Genomic DNA, 19453 nt, shown 5'->3' with positions numbered 1-19453 from the left:
AAATTATAAATTTAGTGTAGCCTAAGTGTGAAATATTTATGAAGTCTACAGTAGTGTACAGGAATATCCTAGACCTTCACATTCAGTCATCATTCACTCACTGATGCATCCAAAGGAATTTCCAGTCTGCAGCCTCCACTCATGGCAAGTGCACTACACAAGTGTACCATTTTTTATCTTTTATCTCATCTTTTTTTTTTTACCTTAGCTATCATTAGGCAACTCACGACTATTATTATTTGCTATACCACTATCATATTACTGGATAATCTGGGTTTGCTTGCAAAATTTTTTCCTACTGGCCCAAAAGGTACAGTAGATATCTTTGTTCATTTTCATTTTTACTTTATTACTTTGTGGATCAATCACCATACATGGGGTTAGTAATTGGAAAACTATGCACATTCTCTTGTTTGTTGTAACACATAGTATTGCTGTAGTTTAAATTTAAAATCACCTTTAAAATTTGACTCATTTGCTATTCATACTTTCTATAGTTTCTTTAATATTAATAGACATGTAAACAAACACAATATATGTTCTGAAACTGCAAAGTAGCATAAGAAGCATAGTGATGGAAACATAAACATTTGGAACCAAATGTCAAGCAAATAAGTTCTATGGAAAATTGGATGCCCCACCATCTCCCTGTCACTTCTCTCATTCATGGTGGAGGGGAAAAGTGAATATTTAAGAAAATACTTCTCAGATTCTCAAAATCATTCTTGTTTTCAAGGTGAAGAGCCTAATTTTAGAATCTGTAAAAGTGTTTATGTTAATGCCAACAATAGTATTCTAGAGAAAAGAAAGATTAAAAACACAGATGCATCATTAAAATAAATCTCTGCTATTAAAGACAACATTAAAAACAACACATTTTCCTTTATTAAATCTTCAGTGAAAAATAAAACTCCATGACAAAAAAGAATAAAATGTTAAAAATAATCTTTAATTTTATCATCCAGAGATAACTGTACTTAACATTACAGTATTAGTCCTTTGAGAATTTTTATAAATATATTTGTATATGTGCAAATATATATACACACATGCATAGATATATGTGTGTATACATATTTACATGTTATGTATATATATGTATTTATAGTTACAGATTAAAATCACCTAAATTGTAGATTTCACTTTCTTTCTTACCTCTGACTACATGTATCATCACCTCAGAGACACTTAGTACTTTCAGTTTCTTGTGTCCCTTTTAGGGATAATTTGCATCTAGGTATGAGTGTGTAACTGGGTATACATAGGTATCTGGGTATGAGTATGTGTTCCCAAACTTCTCCCTCTTAAATAGCATGGTTTAAAAATTGCTCTGTACCTCACTTTAAAAATACGTATCTTGGAAATTCAACCTTATTCTTTAAAATAGCTACATTGTATTACATTGGCTAGGATATGTCTAAGGCTAAGTTCCTCTTACTGGATATTTACATTGTTTCCAGTTTTCTGCCAAAAAGGCTGAAATGACTGTTTATGTACACAGCCTTTGAATGCTTTTGAGAGTAAATCTTCAAAAAACCTTTCCCAGGCAAAGATTCCTGGTGATCAAATGTTTTTCTGAAATGTAGGAAAAATGCATACTCACATTAACAGAATCACAGTGCTAGTTCCCCACATTCTCACAAATGTAAGATACTATTAACCTTTGACCTTTGTCAGAATGAATTTAAAAAAACTCACTGTAAATATAAATTTGCATATACTTCTGTAAGTATGTATGAGTTACTTGTTATTCCTTAAAATGTATATGCATTTCTTTATCTTCATGTAATTTTTCAACTGGGTGCATTTCCTTTTTTTCATTTCTAAGCCTATTATAATTTTTTAAAGTAACACTTCTTATGTGTGTATTGCTTTTCAAGTGGATTCATAAATATTTTCAGCCATGCAGAAATGTCTATATTAAATGTTATTAAATCTATCAAGGTATTACAAATAGCTTTTTAATTTTGTAGCTTATTTAGAAACAACTCAATTTCAAAGTATATATACATATAATCAAAATAGAAAAGATTTTGTAAGTTTTATTCTAGTACTTTTATGGCTTAATGTTTCCATTTTAAATAGTTGATCCACCTTGGAATTTATTTAAATTTTTTCCCCTGACTCTATTCTGTTCATTTGTCCTATCTAGTAATCTCTAAGTGTCATCCAATTTTAAATAAATTTGCGTAACAGTAAGTTTTAAAATCCAGTAGTAGAGTCTTTTGTATTTTATACATTTATACTTTTCTATATAATCTTTTATGTTACCTGGTTAAAAACTAAGGTGCTTTTTGTTTTTTTTTTTTTTTTTTTTTGAGACAGAGTCTCGCTCTGCCGCCCAGGCTGGAGTGCAGTGGCGGGATCTCAGCTCACTGCAAGCTCCGACTCCCGGGTTCACGCCATTCTCCTGCCTCAGCCTCCCGAGTAGCTGGGACTACAGGCGTCTGCCACGTCGCCCGGCTAGTTTTTTGTATTTTTAGTAGAGACGGGGTTTCGCCATGTTAGCCAGGATGGTCTCGATCTCCTGACCTCGTGATCCGCCCGTCTTGGCCTCCCAAAGTGCTGGGATTACAGGCTTGAGCCACCGCGCCCGGCCTAAGGTGCTATTTTTCTTAGCCATTTTAATTTTATCAAGTCTTCTTATAAATGAATATCATAATTTTCATTTACTCAAGTCTGGGGACTTTCAGTGGAATTACTTTTAAGTTTTAGAATAATCAGGGAAAGTAATTTTTTTTACAATACTGAATATTTCATTCAAATACATGGAAATTCTTTTCAGTGCTTCTCTATTTTTATCTTTAAAATTATATATTTTGTTATTCTTTAAGATTTTGAATATTTCATGTTATATTTTCTCCTGAGTATTGGAATCAGACTGATTTAAAGATGGATACAAAGAATCAAAATTTTTAGTAGAGTGAATCTTTTAATCAAGAATAGGATACATCTTTCTATTTATCAAAATTGTATTTTTGTTCTACAATAAAGTTCTAATTTTTATTCACAGAAGTTCTGCACATTTTTTTATAAGTGTAGCCCTAGATGTTTTATTTTATATTGCTATTGTGTTGAGATTGTTTCTTTTTCCATATTTTGGTGTTAATTAGGAGAAATTCATCTGCATTTAACAAAAAATATAAATACACTTGTTGAGTACAATGAAAAACTATTAGGAATAAAAACAAGAAATTCAGAGGTAAGCTGTCCATAGCTTGATATATGGGAATGAATTAACTTTTATGTCTCTCTTTCTCATATGATGTCAGATATAAAAATGATAATCCATGTAAAACATATGAAAAAATCATCTTAGGTGCTTAATAGGTGTTATCTGTATTATTATTCCAATATATGTGGAATATGAAACTTTTATCAATAATAAAAAATAGGATAAAGCTAGGTTAATAACTTGGACAAAAATTAAAATCCCTATTTATACCTTATACCAAAGTAAATTCTAGATGAAGTATAAAGATTTAAACTGAAAAACATTCCTGAATGCCAGGTGAAAAAAACATTAAAAATAATGAAGAATTCTGTAAGTTCACCGGTCACACAATTAACACATAAAAATCAGCAACTCTCTTCATAAAGAAATAAGCTTTAGAAAATGTTGTAAAATTGGCTAGCTATCTAACCAACATCCACTCCCTCTCTTTCTCCTGTTAATAAATTCTTGATGTTTTCTGAGAGAGTAATTTGCACAACTTAACATTCCTGCTCACCCAGGCATCTTTTTAATCTAGGAAGGCAACAAAGCCCAGCCATAGTAAGGACACTAAGCATTTGTCTATTTTCCTTGTCATGGTTACTATATGTTTCAATTTTGCTCCTTTTTCTTCTTTATATAATATGGAATATCTGGAGGGGCAACATCTATCCTGAAAAACTGAGTATTGAAAAATCAGTTGTGGTATGCAGGGAGTGGTGATTGATAGAGCTGGGATTACAAGTTTGGCATAAGACTTACAATTACTATCCTGTCCACAACACTGTCCATGAAACTGGCAATTACTGTCCTTTTACATGTAAGTTGGAATCTTAAAGTGTAAGGTCTCCCATCCCTAATTCCACTGAAGTTATGACTGGAATAATTTTTACTTTGTAGAATAATGTGGGAGAGTAATGCTTTTCCAATATTAAGTTTTTCCCATCCAAGCACTTGGTAAATCTCTCCATTTATTCAATTCTTTTAGATTTCCATCATTACAATTGTGTATTGTAAAGTTGTGTGTTGTAAAGTCTGTTGTTGCTTTTGTTTATACATACTGTATATCAGATCCACTTAACTGAGAAATAATTATGAAGTGATAATTGTACGTAGTCTTCTAAGCACTGGGAACAGACAAACAAGACAATCATGAACTTCTCTCATGAAGGTTAAATGCAGAGAAGACAGAGTTAGAAGTAAAAAGACTGTTTATTAAATACATATTTATTGAATGTTATGAATGTGCCAGGCTCTTCTAGTTAAGTGTAATCCAATGAGTTATTCATTTGTGTCAAAAAATATTTTCCATTTATATAGTCTATATAGTTATTAGATAAGTTATATTTTATTTTTTTCCTATGGTTTAGGAAGTCTTTCTTAACAGTGTTAATAGTTTTAATTTTTTTTCTGTTGATTTTCATGGACTTTTTCAGGTAGACTATTACCTAATTTGCAAATAATTACAGCTTTCACACCTATTTTATTTTAAAGATTTATACTTGTAAGACCGTCTTTTGAAAGATAAAATAAATAAATGCTTTTAAGAGATTGTGAAGACCTGGGTGAATGTTTAAATAACTTCACATAATCCATAAAGCACAATGATAATTACAACATAGTTAACTAAAATTTTAAAAAGGGAATACAAAGAATAAAGTCTAATTTTTGCTTTAAAGAAATATAAGAGGACAACAGTGGCACATTCACAAATGCCAAATTTGAAAGAAAAAATCAGAAAAGTGTTATTTTTTCAAAGTTCCTAAAATAAAATGCTTTTCATGTGCACTATAAATCTTGAAACAAAACTTTGCTTATTTATCTTGAATTAATGTAAAAGCATTCTGAAACATGAATTGTGAATATAAGTGCTTTCTATGCAAAAATGTCAATATAAAAAGATAAATTATAACATACACAAAACACAGACAGAAAAACAGACATTTTTAACATGGAAAAGATTTGGATAGTATTGCTATGGAGTAAAAGGGTTTTTAAACTGAACCACAATTAATATAATTTCAGAAAACATTTTTGCATGATTATAGGGAATTGTCTTGCCTTTATTTGAAAATTATACCAAAATAAAATGTACATAATAAAATATACCCTAAATTCCAAAATATGCACCATAAAGTATATATTAAATATTCTGTTTTATACCATTAAAAAATAATTTTACTGAATCCAAAACAGTATCCAAATACATGCTCAAAATATTTAAAATAAAGTGACTGAGAAGAAAATTGGAAACTCAGGTGACTGAGCCCATTCCTACTGACTAATACTTGCCTTTAATAGCAAAGAAGCCAGGAAATGTCAATTAAAACATTTAAAGGTTTCAAGGAAAAATTTTAAAGCATAATTGTAAATACAAATATTTTAGAAATCAATTAACATTGGCATTATATGCAGCATTACATATAATTCCACCTGCTTCCTAAAATGTGTACGAAAATATTTAAAAGACTATGATTTCGTACTACAGGAAAACTTTATAATTCTCTGCTTTCCATGTCTTGGCAATTGCTCCCTTTGGTCTTATGTGATTCTAGACCCAATTACAACACACTATTAATATTATTAGGACATTTCCTTGCAGTATGGAATTAAGTTGTGACTCAAAGTAATTTTCGATTACCCTGTGCTGTGTGATTTCTGTTAAGTATTGTTTTGTTTGTAAAACACTTTTCGGACTGTCTGCCAACAAAACAGCTTTGAATCATTCCATTGAGTAAAGTGATATGATATGAATAATAACAAACTGTTTCATTCACCTCCTTTATATCATGAGAATTATGGCCATATACTGTAATTTTTATTCAGCTAAATGTTATTTTAAAAATAATTTCAAATAGTATCAGAATTTGAGTTAATTCATGTGATGAAAAGTTAAAAATGCTAAGTCTGCTTTGCTACATAAAAGCTACCATTTCCTGAGCTTACAATACATCTATGATGGAGTTTATTAGCCATTATACAAATGAGGAAAGTAAGATCAGATATACTTAGCAAATATTTGTCTACTATGTTCAGGACACTGTGTAATTCAGCATAGAATCAGATAGCTACAGTCTTTGTGTGGAGCATACGGCAAAGGGGATCTGACTCAAAGTCTATATTTAATGTCAAAGAGTTTAAGGAAGATCTTATCCGAATGTAAAGAAAGACATACAACTATGCAACAAGAATAAGTTGTACCACTAAATTGAGACTTGGGAGATAATTCTTATAAGGGTGAGAGAAAAATCCATCCCACTATATGGGGTTACAAGATGCCAAAATATATATGATCCATAGTTAACATTTTTGAAATTCTACACATATTGCAGTTCCTTTTCATATATCTAGACCAATCTAGACCTGTGAAGTGACAGTCTGGACAGAAATATAGATTGGTGAAAGCCTTCTGCTGCTCTACATACTGCAGTAGAAATCTGGAAAATAAGCGAATATTTGGTACTGACAGGGACAGGCCTGTAGAGCCACGAGTGTTTGAAATGTTCCAGAAACAACTGGGAGAAGTGTGGCTGGAGTTCAGTGAGTAAAAATGAGCAAAATAAGATAGAGGAGGTAAGATCAGAGAGGTATGGGGAAATGGGCTGATCATGTAGCCTTGTGAGCAAATGAAATAACTTTGGCTTTTATTCAAGTCAGGTATTGAAGACTTTTTAGCAGTGCAGTGGTATGATTTGATGCATCGTTTCACAGTGTCATTCAGTACGCAGTATTGACAACAGACTGAAAGGAGACAGCAAGGGAGGAAGCAAAAAAACTAATTTGGGGGATACTATAATAATTAAGATGTTATGGGATGTTTATGAAAGAAAACCACCTTGGCAAACGAAATTGAGCCATACTCTGTACTTACTTGAACTATGATTCTTCAGTAGAATTAAGAAGGTGGTCATAAGTGAAGATGGTCCTATCTAAGAATAAACAGTGTATGATAAATGAACAGATAAGAATTAGACAAAGGAAAAAACAAATAATATTTGCTTTGGCTTGACTTTTTTTGGGTAAATGATGAAATTCTTTCCTGACTCAGAGCCATGAGACTTGCTCTTGTAGATTAACTGGAAAGATGTTTACTATACTTCTTTGAATACTGTTCCACGATAGCTTTGCCTCTGCAAATTAACCTTTCTAGTTCTAGTGTAAAGGACTAGCCTTTGCTTATTCCTCTTAAGGAACTGGTCAGTAATCAAAAGCAACTATCCTTTCTTTTTGGACACTAAAGGAATTTCTAGTGCTGTATACAATTCTTCCTATTTCCAGCTTCAAAAGAATATAGTTACCACTATATGCATTCATGCATACATAGTGAAATATTGTGTACTGAAATACATTCTGTACAACTTTGGCTAATTCTTGCCTTCTGCTTTTTTTACACAATTAAATAACTGAAATATTCAGTGTTCTTATCTTGTAGTCCAAAGGTGCTTTGAGAGTATTCATTTGAACAATCAGCTCTTGCTGTTGTCAGTTTAGTTATAACAGCTTACACTCTTCAAGGAGTAGTATTAAAATCACCTTTTCTAGGGTAAGGACAAAGCTTCTTTGTTATTGTTATTTTGTTTCTCTCTCCTTTGGCATTTTGTTTTGATTCTCATTTCCTTGGATTAGGTGGTTTACATTCTCTAAAGATTATAAAGCTGCATGGCTTAAATTTTTCATGCATAAGGACAGAATGGTATGTGTGTGTGTGTGTGTGTGTGTGTGTGTGTGTGTGTGTCTGTGTGTCTGTGTGTACGTATGTATAAACATATCCCACCTCCTACAGAAACACATGTCTAGGTGAACTCGCTTTAAATAAATGGATGCCTGGAAAGTGCAATGTAAATCAGATGCTCTGAGAAGAAGCTCACAACCAAAAAGCATTATGCTGAGAGTTCTATTATAAAGAAAGGCTTTTTTCTCACAAGAAAACAAAATTATCTGATGATATTACCTTTTGCTTATATCTAGATTTTCTTATTTTTGGCTTAAAAATCACACATATAGAATTTACATAAATAAAACTCATTGAAATCTTTGGGCAAGGAATAACAACTTACCAAAATAAAATGCTTCAAGGATTTCATTTAGCCTGACTATCATAATATAAAAATAATATTTGTCACAGTTTGATTATGCAATTCTTACAATGACATCCCTATTCATTAGCACTGAGCACTATGAAGGTCACGTGAACCGATCTCCGCTCTGGAGAAGTAAAAATCTTGTTGAGGAACACATTTCAGTAATACATAATTAGAGAAGACAGAAATAAATAACATGCTAATTGAATGAATATAGAGAATATAAAAATCACTAGAGAGAATCAATCAGAGAAGATGGGACATCAGAAGATGCTGAGGATGGAACATTTGGATAGGCAGAGACTCAAGAAGCTATCCCCAGACATTAAAATTTAGGAGAAAATAAGTGTTGATGGGTAAGCGTTGAGGAGATGAAGACACTTCTAAATTGTGTAGAGTCTGTAATAAACAAGAGTAGAAAATCAACTTATATTAATAAGAGTGAGATCAAACAATGAGCAATACTAAAAATATTTGAAGAGACAGTCAATAAGGAGCAAAATATGAAAAATAATGATGCATATATTGAAGAAATGTTGAAATGGGAGAAAGATCAGATATGGGGTAATGACATTAATTTAGAAGTAAAGGCAGTCTAGACTAAGTAAGTATAGAGGAGAAATTAGGAGACCAATCAGCTGTCATTGGCACTGAAAAACAGAATTCCAGGCTCTGTCATATGTAAGCATTCTCACATCCTTCTGTGACATTCACAAGTGGAACATCTGTGTGAAGCCCCTCACCCACGTGTCCACCTTGAAGACTAGAATGCAATTTGCAAGAAACCCAAGTGTAGCCTATTTTGTTCACTGCTACATAGCCAGTGCCTAAAATAATATCTACCATACAGTATGAATGCAATAAATATTTCTTGAATACTTACCATTTCAAAATATAGTTGAAAGTCTACTTTTCTTTTGAAACTTTTCTCAATTATTTCAGGTAACAAAGCAAAAAGTTTAGTGGGGAAAACATAGATTTTGGAATCAAGTAGACCTGTGTTCAGCCATTGACTACCTCTTAGAAGTGTTTCAACAACACTTTTCTGATTTTCAGTTTTTTAAATTTGTAAAACAGAATGTTATCTACCTTGCAGTATTTTTATGAGGTCAGAGACACATAATGGTTACCGAATCTATGACAACTATTAACTAAGAGTCAGATATCATGCAATCATGCTTTCTTTACATCTATCCAATGTTGCATATGTCTGAATTAAAAGATTATCACTTTATACTAGATAGTAACATGTCTGTTTTTTTCCCCCTCCATATGCAAACCTATTGCTGCACCACCCACTTCTTTAAGGTGCCTAGAAAATTTGTCTCAAAATTCATTAAAACTCCAATCTCAGTAAAATTTCTTGTTTGATTAGACTTCAGTACTTTCTCTTTGTTTCATTGTCATTACTTTTACTCTTATGTATTAAAAGTATTAATGTTCAAGTTTGTCTTCATTCCTGAAATATGAGCTCTGCAAAGACAGGGATGCTAGTTTCTATTCACACAGTCTTGATGCCTAGGCAAGTATACTGGGCACACAGACACATTCTATCAAAGATGAGATAAAAACAAAAAGTATGAAATTATGTGACAAAACATTCACTAAGCAAATGGATATTACAAAGAAAAAAATGCCTATTAGAAGATGTTATCTTCCAGAGAAATTATTCTTAGAAAGAAAGCAATAATTCTTGGAATTACTGAGAAAATGAAAATAGGGAAGATTTTAGAAACTCTGTCCTGTCAGGGATTTTGATAAAGGAATCCAATATAACCTCAGAGTTTAGGGAAGCATGCCTTACTTATATTTTTTATATACCTGTTTTGATATTGAAAGTAGCAGCTATTGCATTTCTACTTGAGAATCTGATCCATGCATTTTTTATCAGTTCCTGATTTCAGGAAACAGTGATCACAGGACTTTATTTTGTTAGTCAACAGCACTTACTAAACTTACAATGTGCAGAGCAAAGAGTCTGTTGAAAGCGATCACTAGATATGAAGACACCAGTCTCCTCAGAAATCAGCAACCTACTTAGATATACAGGAATAATGAAAAAATAATGTACCCAGAGTCAATTTCACATCATATTCTCAGATAAGGTTGATGCATTTGTGTTATTATTATGATATCAAGGTATAAAGCCTGCAATGTTGAAATTCTGCCAACCCTTCAGTTTTCATCAGGTGTCTTGTGGAACAAACAAGATTGCACTTTGTGTTCATTTCAACTAGTTGCTGTGGGCTTAGCCACAATGACTAACAATATGAGTAACACAGAGTAACACAATGAGCAACAAAAGTAAGATTTTCTTTACTCTTTGAATCTAAATTTATTAAACTACTTGAAATAGAATGGCGATATCAAATTAAGTATTACAGGGCATTTATAGAGTTCAAAAATCTATTCATGTGCTTGAAGAAACACATTGATTTTTTCCTGGAAAGTATGATGCTTTCATGCATATTATATCAAATCCAGATCTTATTTTTCAACAAAGAAATAGAGCATTTTATCTAGTTAAAATTATATGAAATCTGTATTTTTAAATGATAGCTTCTAGTAGACAGAAAATTACAGTATGTAAGTAGAAGAGCATTTGATTATTTATTGATTTATGTTCACCAAAACTGAGAGCACATTGTTTTATTTTAAAATAAATAATATTGGCAAAATGTGATTCTTTTAATACTCTACTACCAACATCCAAACTTACTTTCTTAATCTTTAAGACTGGCTTACAAATACTCGAGGGGGAAGTATTTTTCAGTATTATATTCACCTTCCAATATTATATAATTTACTTTTGATATACTGTTTATTAGTGTTATTTTCTGAGACCCCAACATTAAAAGTATTTTTGCAAATGTAAAATTAGTTTCAGCTTGTAGCCTTTAAAAAATATATATAAATTAGATACAACTGCCTAACAACATCAAAACAATAACATATATATGCAAAGTCAAAATGATTGCCTCATAGAGGAGATTTAACTCAAATGGCTACCCATGGACCCCAAACAAAATGATCAATGCTCTTCCTGTAAAACAATGCTGTAGTGGTCAAATGAAATTACAGGGATCTCATAAAGATATGTAAACCAAAGATACAATAGCTGCAGTATGCCTGGAAGTGGCTAAGCTCCCAAGCAAATCATCCCTATTAGTTCCTATTCATGATTCAAATTATGCTATTTTATCTCTTCATAACATGCAGCATTTTTTTTTACCCTCACATTTTAGGCATTTTAGCTTCTGCTGACATAAATGCATTCCCAAAATAGTATGTTACAGCAATCTTCTGCTAGACATTTAAGCCCATTTGTGCATTTATTTTTTAAAATTTTTTTTTGAACTTTCTAACTGTGAGAGGGCTGGGAAGGTAATGTTAGAATGAATGAGAACTTGTTTTCTAAAGCAACACTAGACATTTGATCTACTGTTAAAAAAAAAAAAAAATCACAGTCTCCTACCTTGAAAACAAACATCTCACGGCGAAGAATAGCTAGAGTGTTAAAGTTCCCATCACAGATGTTGGGTTTGGCTCCAGGATAGGAGGGTCTGCCGGTGGGAGGCCTAGGAGGTTTTGGTCTGTCATTCTTCCTTGGGTCAGCCGGAGGAATAGAGCGGTGAGGGGGCACTGTTGGTAGAGGTCTTGTAGGTGGAGGAATCTTGTCAGGTGGACCTTTTGAAAATATGAGGACAGTGCTTGGCTCACTTAAAACTGGAATAGAGCTGGAAAATATGCTACAGAGAACAATCACTTATCAGCAGAGGGCACAGACTAAGTGAACTAGGAGGTCTTTAAGATCGTATATTTTCTGAAAAAAAAAAAAAAAAAAAAAAACCAAATTATCTTACCCCAAAAAAGCATTGCCAAGTCTATCTGAAACTGTCCTTATCATGCTAGATTCTAGATCCAGGTAGCTAGATTTCCTTTGTTATTTTTTAATAATATTTTTCATAGCTTCACCACAGTTATTTTTGGGAAAGCTGCCTTCAGAACTTTTTTGGAAGTAGGTGGTATATAAATAATAAATAAATGAAAATGAATACTGGAGCCATGTAAGTAAGCTCCAACAAAGTTATTTCGATAGATTTCGATAGATAATGATTCTATGAAAATATTTCCAAAAGATAAACATTAACTAAGCAAAGTTTATTCTATCCAATGTGTCAAAACTATTTTATACTCTTACTGATTTTCACTGTTTTCTTCTAATGAAATATTTTGACAAATTGCTGGAAGAGTGTTTCCTTTAAGTAGTGAATCTAAAATACCTATTGATTAAAATACCACCAGTAAAATATTAATGTGAAGAAGTATTTCTCAAAAGGGCTTCTAAATCAAGACAAAGTTTACACATGTAATTTGGTACAGATGTTAAGCATCATTCTCAAGAGATTCACGTTTTTTAAAAAAGATGTAAAGCTGTTTGCACTTAATATTTAGGTATGAGAAGAATATTCTTTTGCAGACCTTCAGTCTAGACTACTAATTCATGAGGTCATGAGAAAGAGACTTCTTTCAGTGAACCACTTAAGAAGAATTTCTGATGACACACACTTAGACATAGGATAGCTCAATTCCACAAAAGAGATATTTAGCACTGAGTCAGACATTTCTCTCTTCTTGGTATCCCAGCAAACTAAAGAGTAGCATAAAAATTGACCTTTTTTAAACAAATCTAATTTAACCCTGAGAGAATACTTACCACTGAGTTATTAAAATTAAAAGAAAACAAATGAATGCAAAACGAATTAGTGAACTTAAACTATGCTGCTTAAAAACGCAAAAGACATCTTCTGGATACTGGATATTAACACACAGATAGCACACGTTTGTCTTTGTATTGTAAAAATAAAAGCTTCACTTCATTAATTTAGTAAAGCATATTTGCTATATATTAATTATAAATGTCAAGTTCTTTGCTACTATGTGTGAAATAAATGTCTTTATAAAGGTCAATGGTTGTATGAGGAAGTTAGGATTATAGTAAATATGCATAATAGTCTTTCCCCTTTTCTCTTAATTTGCATTCATTGAGTGAATAAAAATGACATTACTATACTAAAAATTTATTTTGTATTCTGTATTAATAAACTTCACCACTTGTTAATTTCACTCTCTTATTTGTTAACTCTTACTCTAGGTCAATAAATCATTACATGACTTTGGGGTCAATTTCTTGTATCTATCACACAAGGGTATTTTGTGGACCTTCAAAAGTGTTTTGTCTAGGAAATACCTAACACCATCTCTCACAAACTGTGAGTCAATCTATCAGTTTGTAGAAAAGTCTCAGCATTTTATATACGAAAGTCTTATATTTTTCCCTGTTTTTTTTTTGTTACATTCACTTACTACATATTTTTCCCTGAATTTTAAAAACTAAAGTTTATTAGAACTTCACTGTAACTGCAGGTTTTACAACCAAACTCAGTAAGAAAATTTCATCAGTGCTTAACATGTTCCCATAATCTATACATTAAGATATCTGGGACCTTTGCCAACAGAATTCAATTGATAGAATAGTTTTGCCAGTAGGCCAGCTACATACTTTTTCTGTAGTTATCTGTTTATTCTTAGAGCATCTATCTCAAAGAAGAAAACACAGCAGAATTTCTGGACTTCGCTACAGGATTAAGCAAATGGAAAAAGTAGTAACCTACCATATATCTTCTGGATGCCCTGCAAATCATCATTAGGTAGTTTGAAGTTGTCTGTTTCCATGTACTGGTAAAATGGAGCCATGATGGCAGTGGGGTCATTGGAATGCTCCAATCCCAGAGCATGTCCCAGTTCATGAACTGCCACAAGAAATAAGTCATTTCCTATGTGAACAAGAAGAAAATAAGTTATTGTAACTAATATCCAAATGTAGAATTGAAAAGGACAATTTGGTATTATCAACATTTTACCCAAGAAAAATAGGAGGAACTCTTTCCTTCAACTATTAGTATGGTTTCATCATTGGCTTTCCTACTGGCAAAAATCCAATATCGTTCGTTCAAAAAAGGGTCAAGGGAGGAGGTGGTCGTGATAAACTCACAGATATTTAGAATCCAAAAGGGAAGAAAAAAGAATAAAAGTTGAAGAACAGCAGCATCGGAAACCGATACTACTGCTGCCAAAGTACTCTTCTAATTATGAAACACATAATGTGAAACATCTTACTTTAATATGCCTCACATTTAATATAATTCTAACAACTTAGTAAAAAATACAGGGCAGATACCTTCCTTATTTTTACACCAATGAGTAAATTAAGTTCCTTGTCAGGAACAGCAAAGAGCTGAGAGTGGGATTCAAGATATTCTGACTCCTAGACTAAAGCTTTAATTTTTTGCTAGCATAGAATATAGAAACATAATAATGTAAAATAAAATCTATAGGCTATTAGTCATACTAACTAGAATGCTAGTCCTAGCTCTATAAATACCAATTCTAATCTTTTCATACGTAATCTGAACCAAATACATTTATCTTAAGAGTTGCTATTCATCACTGAAAATTTCCACCTGTGGTAAACTTGTACAGTGAAGTCTATTGAGTAAAAACTCCTCTGCAGAGATATTTGGTGCGATTTTATGCATTCAACCCCCTGTTGATGACTTCTACATTTTGCTCACTCTGGATCATCATAACCATATGCATTATGGGAGAAAAAGGTGGTCCTACATCTATACATTTAATGCTAAACATCTAGTTGGGCAACATGATGTATCAAATAGTTGGGGCTGTTACATTTCTAAGGGTTATGCTTCTAAGTGAAAAGTTTAATGTGATTGAACATGAAGGCTAATATTTCACATGAATACTTGCCATGAATGAAAATATTTAATAATTTCAACCAGCATTATTTCCATGAAAACTCCTTTCCAACCATTTTTATAATGTACTATGATAATTGCCTTCAGAAGACTATTTTTTGAACCCAAAAGCCAGGCGAATAACCAACATTTTTTCCACTCTGGAGTAGTCTGTCACAGAGGAATAGATGAGATCACGAGACTGACTCTTCATATGATATTAGCATACCAAAAATGAGTCATTGATAGTACTTCCTGTGGTCTACCTGAGTAAAAATACTAATAGAGTATGGTTATTGGGGGCTGTCTAGGGAACATGGTAGTCACAGGAGGAAGAAAAAAAGGAAAACAGAAGGAAGGAGGAAGTTACTCATGAAGAGCTGCATAACTATGACGGTGTTTGGAAGTACGTAATTTAGGGAGAAAACTACTAAGGATTGTGTCTTGGGGGCACTCACAGGTGAGAGGATGATTGGAAAGAAAACAAGCTATACTCACGTTTAGATACGGAACATCTAACCCCAATGCTACAATGAACATCTTTGTAATTTCGAATCAGAGACACCTTAGTTAAAATATAAATCAGATAACCATGTGGCCTATTGCTACCCTAAATAACATGTTAAGTGGAAGAAGGATAGCTTCGGAGCATGCCCACACCCAGAAAACATGGGTCAATTTTGGCTGGAGCATGCTATCAATGGGCTAAGTGAAAGGATATTTTCACCAACAGCAGACCGAATGGCAAAACAAAGATCTATCAAGTAGACAAAAGAACAAAAGAAGCCCAGGCAGTCGAACGAACAGCAGAAAACTCAGGAACTGGCATTCAAGTTCACCATGAACAGCTAGTCACACCTGAACTCAGTCAGAAGACAGTGCTGACTCAGAAAATAGCTTCAGATACTCTTGGCCTTCTTTTAGCAAAACTGATGCAACTTCTTGGTCAGAAAGTCCTGACGTGGACTTTTGTTTTAATCTTCACAGGGGAAAAAAAAAAAAATTCCAACTTTCATCCCCTCCTCCTTGCATATCAGGTCCCCTTCACTAGAAAAAACAGACCCTGCTCTGTTTCTAAACACATAGGAAGTCAGTCTTACTCTTAAGAAGATAAATATTGCTTTCAGTCAAAACCAAAATTTTGGCTAGGAGCCTAGGTGAATTATTAAAGGTACTTCAAACCTCTCACAAGAAAAGAGTCTCTTGGTCTCAGATTTTTTTTTGTTTTTCCTTTTTTGGCTAGAAAGAGGAATACAAAAAGACAAAAACAACACAGACATAATAGCAAACAGGTCATAACAGCCAAAGTCATTCTGTTTCATGTTTCTGTTCTCTTCAGATCATTCATATTTTTCCTTAACATCATTTCCAAGGGTGGAATCATTCCTTGTCTCAGGAATAAAGTAAAGTTTAGAAGAAAATTAATAGAACCAGGATATGAACTTATGACCTGTGGAGTACTCTACACCACTTTTAATCAGAAACATTGGCCAAGGGCTCCAAGTAATTACCATTCTTCAGATGATTGGCAATAATGTAATTAAACCTTGCTTGCAGCTTCACAATAGTTTAAAAGGGTAAGTTGTTCAATAAAGTACTGCCCTGTAATTTGAATTCCACTAGGAACAAAAGTTGTTGGCACATGATAAGCTTCAGACAATTAAAATGCACTGGACCTCTTTCCAAATGATGAAAATAATAACTGCTGCTGTAACTTATCATTAATTCACATTATTCGAAATCCTTAATTGCAATATGCTTTGATTTTATCACCAAGCAGGCAACAAAGGAGAAAAATCAGTCTCTTGGTTCTTAATACAGAAATAGTACTTGCTTCTTTTGCAAGATTTTGAGTTTTGAGTTTGTTGCTTTCAATTGTATCTATAATCTCCTTTCCTTTGTATACTCCAATACAATGTTAGAATACTAAACTGTATATTATGAAGGATAATTAATTATTTGTCATTTCTTTGTCATAATTATGTCTGTATTTTATTCCAAGGTCCTTCACCCTTCCACGCATTTTCAGATACTGTCTTCCCTGCTGACATATCCTGAATGTTAAAAAAAGATCATGTAATATTTTATACATACAAATTGTTATGGAATATTTATAATCCTACTAAAATACTTGGATATCACCAGCATCACTTAATCTCTCTCTCTCTGATGATTTTGTGATCCCAAAACTTTGGCTCCTCCATTCCTTCCAGAGGTCATATCACTACCCTGAGTTGTGAATTTGTCATTGCACTGCTTACATTTTTGTTAAATGTATTTTGGTATATTTTGCCTTGCTTACACTTTTATCAAATATGTATGTTTCAATGAATTACAGTTTCCCCTAGTGTTGGAGCTTTGCAAAGTTTATCTTTGCATGCTGTCTTCTAAAACTTGTTGAAACTCAGCATTTTTTTTCCTAATATATATCTTCTAGTTTGACTCTGTCAATTGTGCAAGATCTTGTTAATATTTTAAAACAAAAATCAAAGTCATCTCCTCTGTGAAGCCTTCTCCAAATTCCCAGGTCAATTCAGTCCCTCTACATTGGTGTATACTTAGTCTTTCATATATAACTTGATTGTAGCACATACCATAATTGCCCTGAAAAATTCTGATGCTCTTAATATTCACCTGTAGGTTAAAAGACTGACAGAATAAATTTGAACATATTTCTAATTTTAAATATATATAAATACTTAAAATGTTACAGTTCATATCTAGAAATAAAAATTAGAAATCATCACCAAACCTGTGATTAGTAGAAATTTCTCCAGTGCTTAGTGGATGGGTAGGATGGAATGGGTCTTCTCAACCTGCAGTCCTATCAGAATATGCATACAGTTGGTTTCCCTAGTTGAGAAGCTAAAGAAATATGTGGGAGCCAGCCTCTGAGATGACAACAGTGATCCTCACCTCCTGATCTCACACTCACGTTGTCCATCAGCATTTTATCAGTTTGCCACAGCAAAATAAGGCAGAAGTGATGGTATTTGACTTCCAAGGTGAGGTCATACAATACATCCATGACTTCCATCTTATCTCTCTCTCTCTCCCCCCTCCTCCCCTCACCCCTGCCTCCTGTACAACCATGTGAGTTAGCTTGGAAATGAATTTTCCAACCCCTTCCTATGAGTGCAGCCCCAGCCAACATGGGTATCCATGATATAACCCTAGCCAGAAACACCTGGCTAAGCTGCTCCTGGATTTCTAACCTTCAGAACCATGTGAGATAATGAATTGTTGTTTTAAGTTGCTGGGTTTTGGGGTAATTTTTTGTGTAGCAATAGATAAATGCTATGGGGTATTTTAGCACTCTCTCTTCTCTCCATTTGGTTAGGATTAAGAGGTGATTCTAAGAAAGAACTGAAAAATACAGTAGAAAGGAAGCTGCTTTGAAGCATGTGAGTGTTTGTATAGCACTTCTGAAATAAACGGGATTAAAATATTGTCCATCTCAACCCCCTGTACAAAACTCAAAAGGCTTGGCATAACTCTTGGTCTGAAGGAACATCTGTGATTGAAAATTTCCAGAGGTAGAAGTATCATCTATTTCCTTATCTCCTGTGTTTTTTCAAGTCTGGAAAACTTGATAATTAGGTTTCATTATGTGTTGTACCTATGCTATTACTCTCTTTGCATTTCACTGAAAAGAGGGCCACTCTCTTCGTGGTCAGGAAAACGTGTTTCCTTCCATAGAGCCAGAGAAGTCTGATACATGGGTCTGAAAAAATAACATAAAAGAAATACTATTTATTGAGCATCTATTATGAACTATAAATGTCACTGAACTTGTTACTGAAATGTCATGACCTAAACTTTATTACTCCTGCTTTACCAGTAAAGCTCTCAGAGGCTATGGAACTTGCTCAGTCAGCCAACCCATAAAAGGCAGCGTTGGTATTTACTTCCTGGGGGCACAGGTCACCTAAAAAGACTTATGTCACAGCTTTGCAATACAGAAGCTGAGAGAAGCTGATCTTAGGTGGATTTTCACGTATCTCTTTCTGACACTACTACTCTTCCATGGAGCCTAGAGTCTCTCAGAGTGTTCTTCTCTTGCCTTCTCCCTGCCCACCATCCCTGCCTTCAACATTCCACCTAGACTGGGCTGCTCCCCTAGTACCTCAAAACTCTAGAACCATCCCTCAGTCTTTTCTCTAAATGCTTTCCCCCAATTGAGTCAGACACAGTTTGAGTATGAAAAAATGTTCATTATTGCAATCATTTATTAGTTACTTACCATTGATGAGTAAATTTCTTGCAATGCACTTACGAGTAGCATTTACATGTGTGTCAGATAAATTTTATTGAGATTTAGAGAGCAAACCTAACTTATTTTT

At 33.2% G+C, this 19453-nt stretch overlaps 1 protein-coding gene across 1 annotated transcript in view; it reads right to left on the bottom strand.

Annotated features, from left to right (window-relative positions):
* Positions 1–19453, bottom strand: part of MMP16 (matrix metallopeptidase 16 (membrane-inserted)) — a 293161-nt gene that overhangs the window by 66169 nt on the left and 207539 nt on the right. Inside the window, exons 5-6 of the mRNA XM_011937076.1 lie at positions 13971–14132; positions 11771–11982 (exon numbers count right to left, since the gene is read on the bottom strand). Coding sequence (XP_011792466.1) covers positions 11771–11982; positions 13971–14132 — 374 coding nt within the window. The remainder of the gene's footprint in view (positions 1–11770; positions 11983–13970; positions 14133–19453) is intronic.

This window comes from Colobus angolensis, unplaced genomic scaffold (assembly GCF_000951035.1).
Source record: "Colobus angolensis palliatus isolate OR3802 unplaced genomic scaffold, Cang.pa_1.0 Scaffold16, whole genome shotgun sequence".
Classification (NCBI taxonomy): Eukaryota; Metazoa; Chordata; class Mammalia; order Primates; family Cercopithecidae; genus Colobus; species Colobus angolensis.
This window is presented reverse-complemented; position numbering and strand designations above follow the sequence as displayed.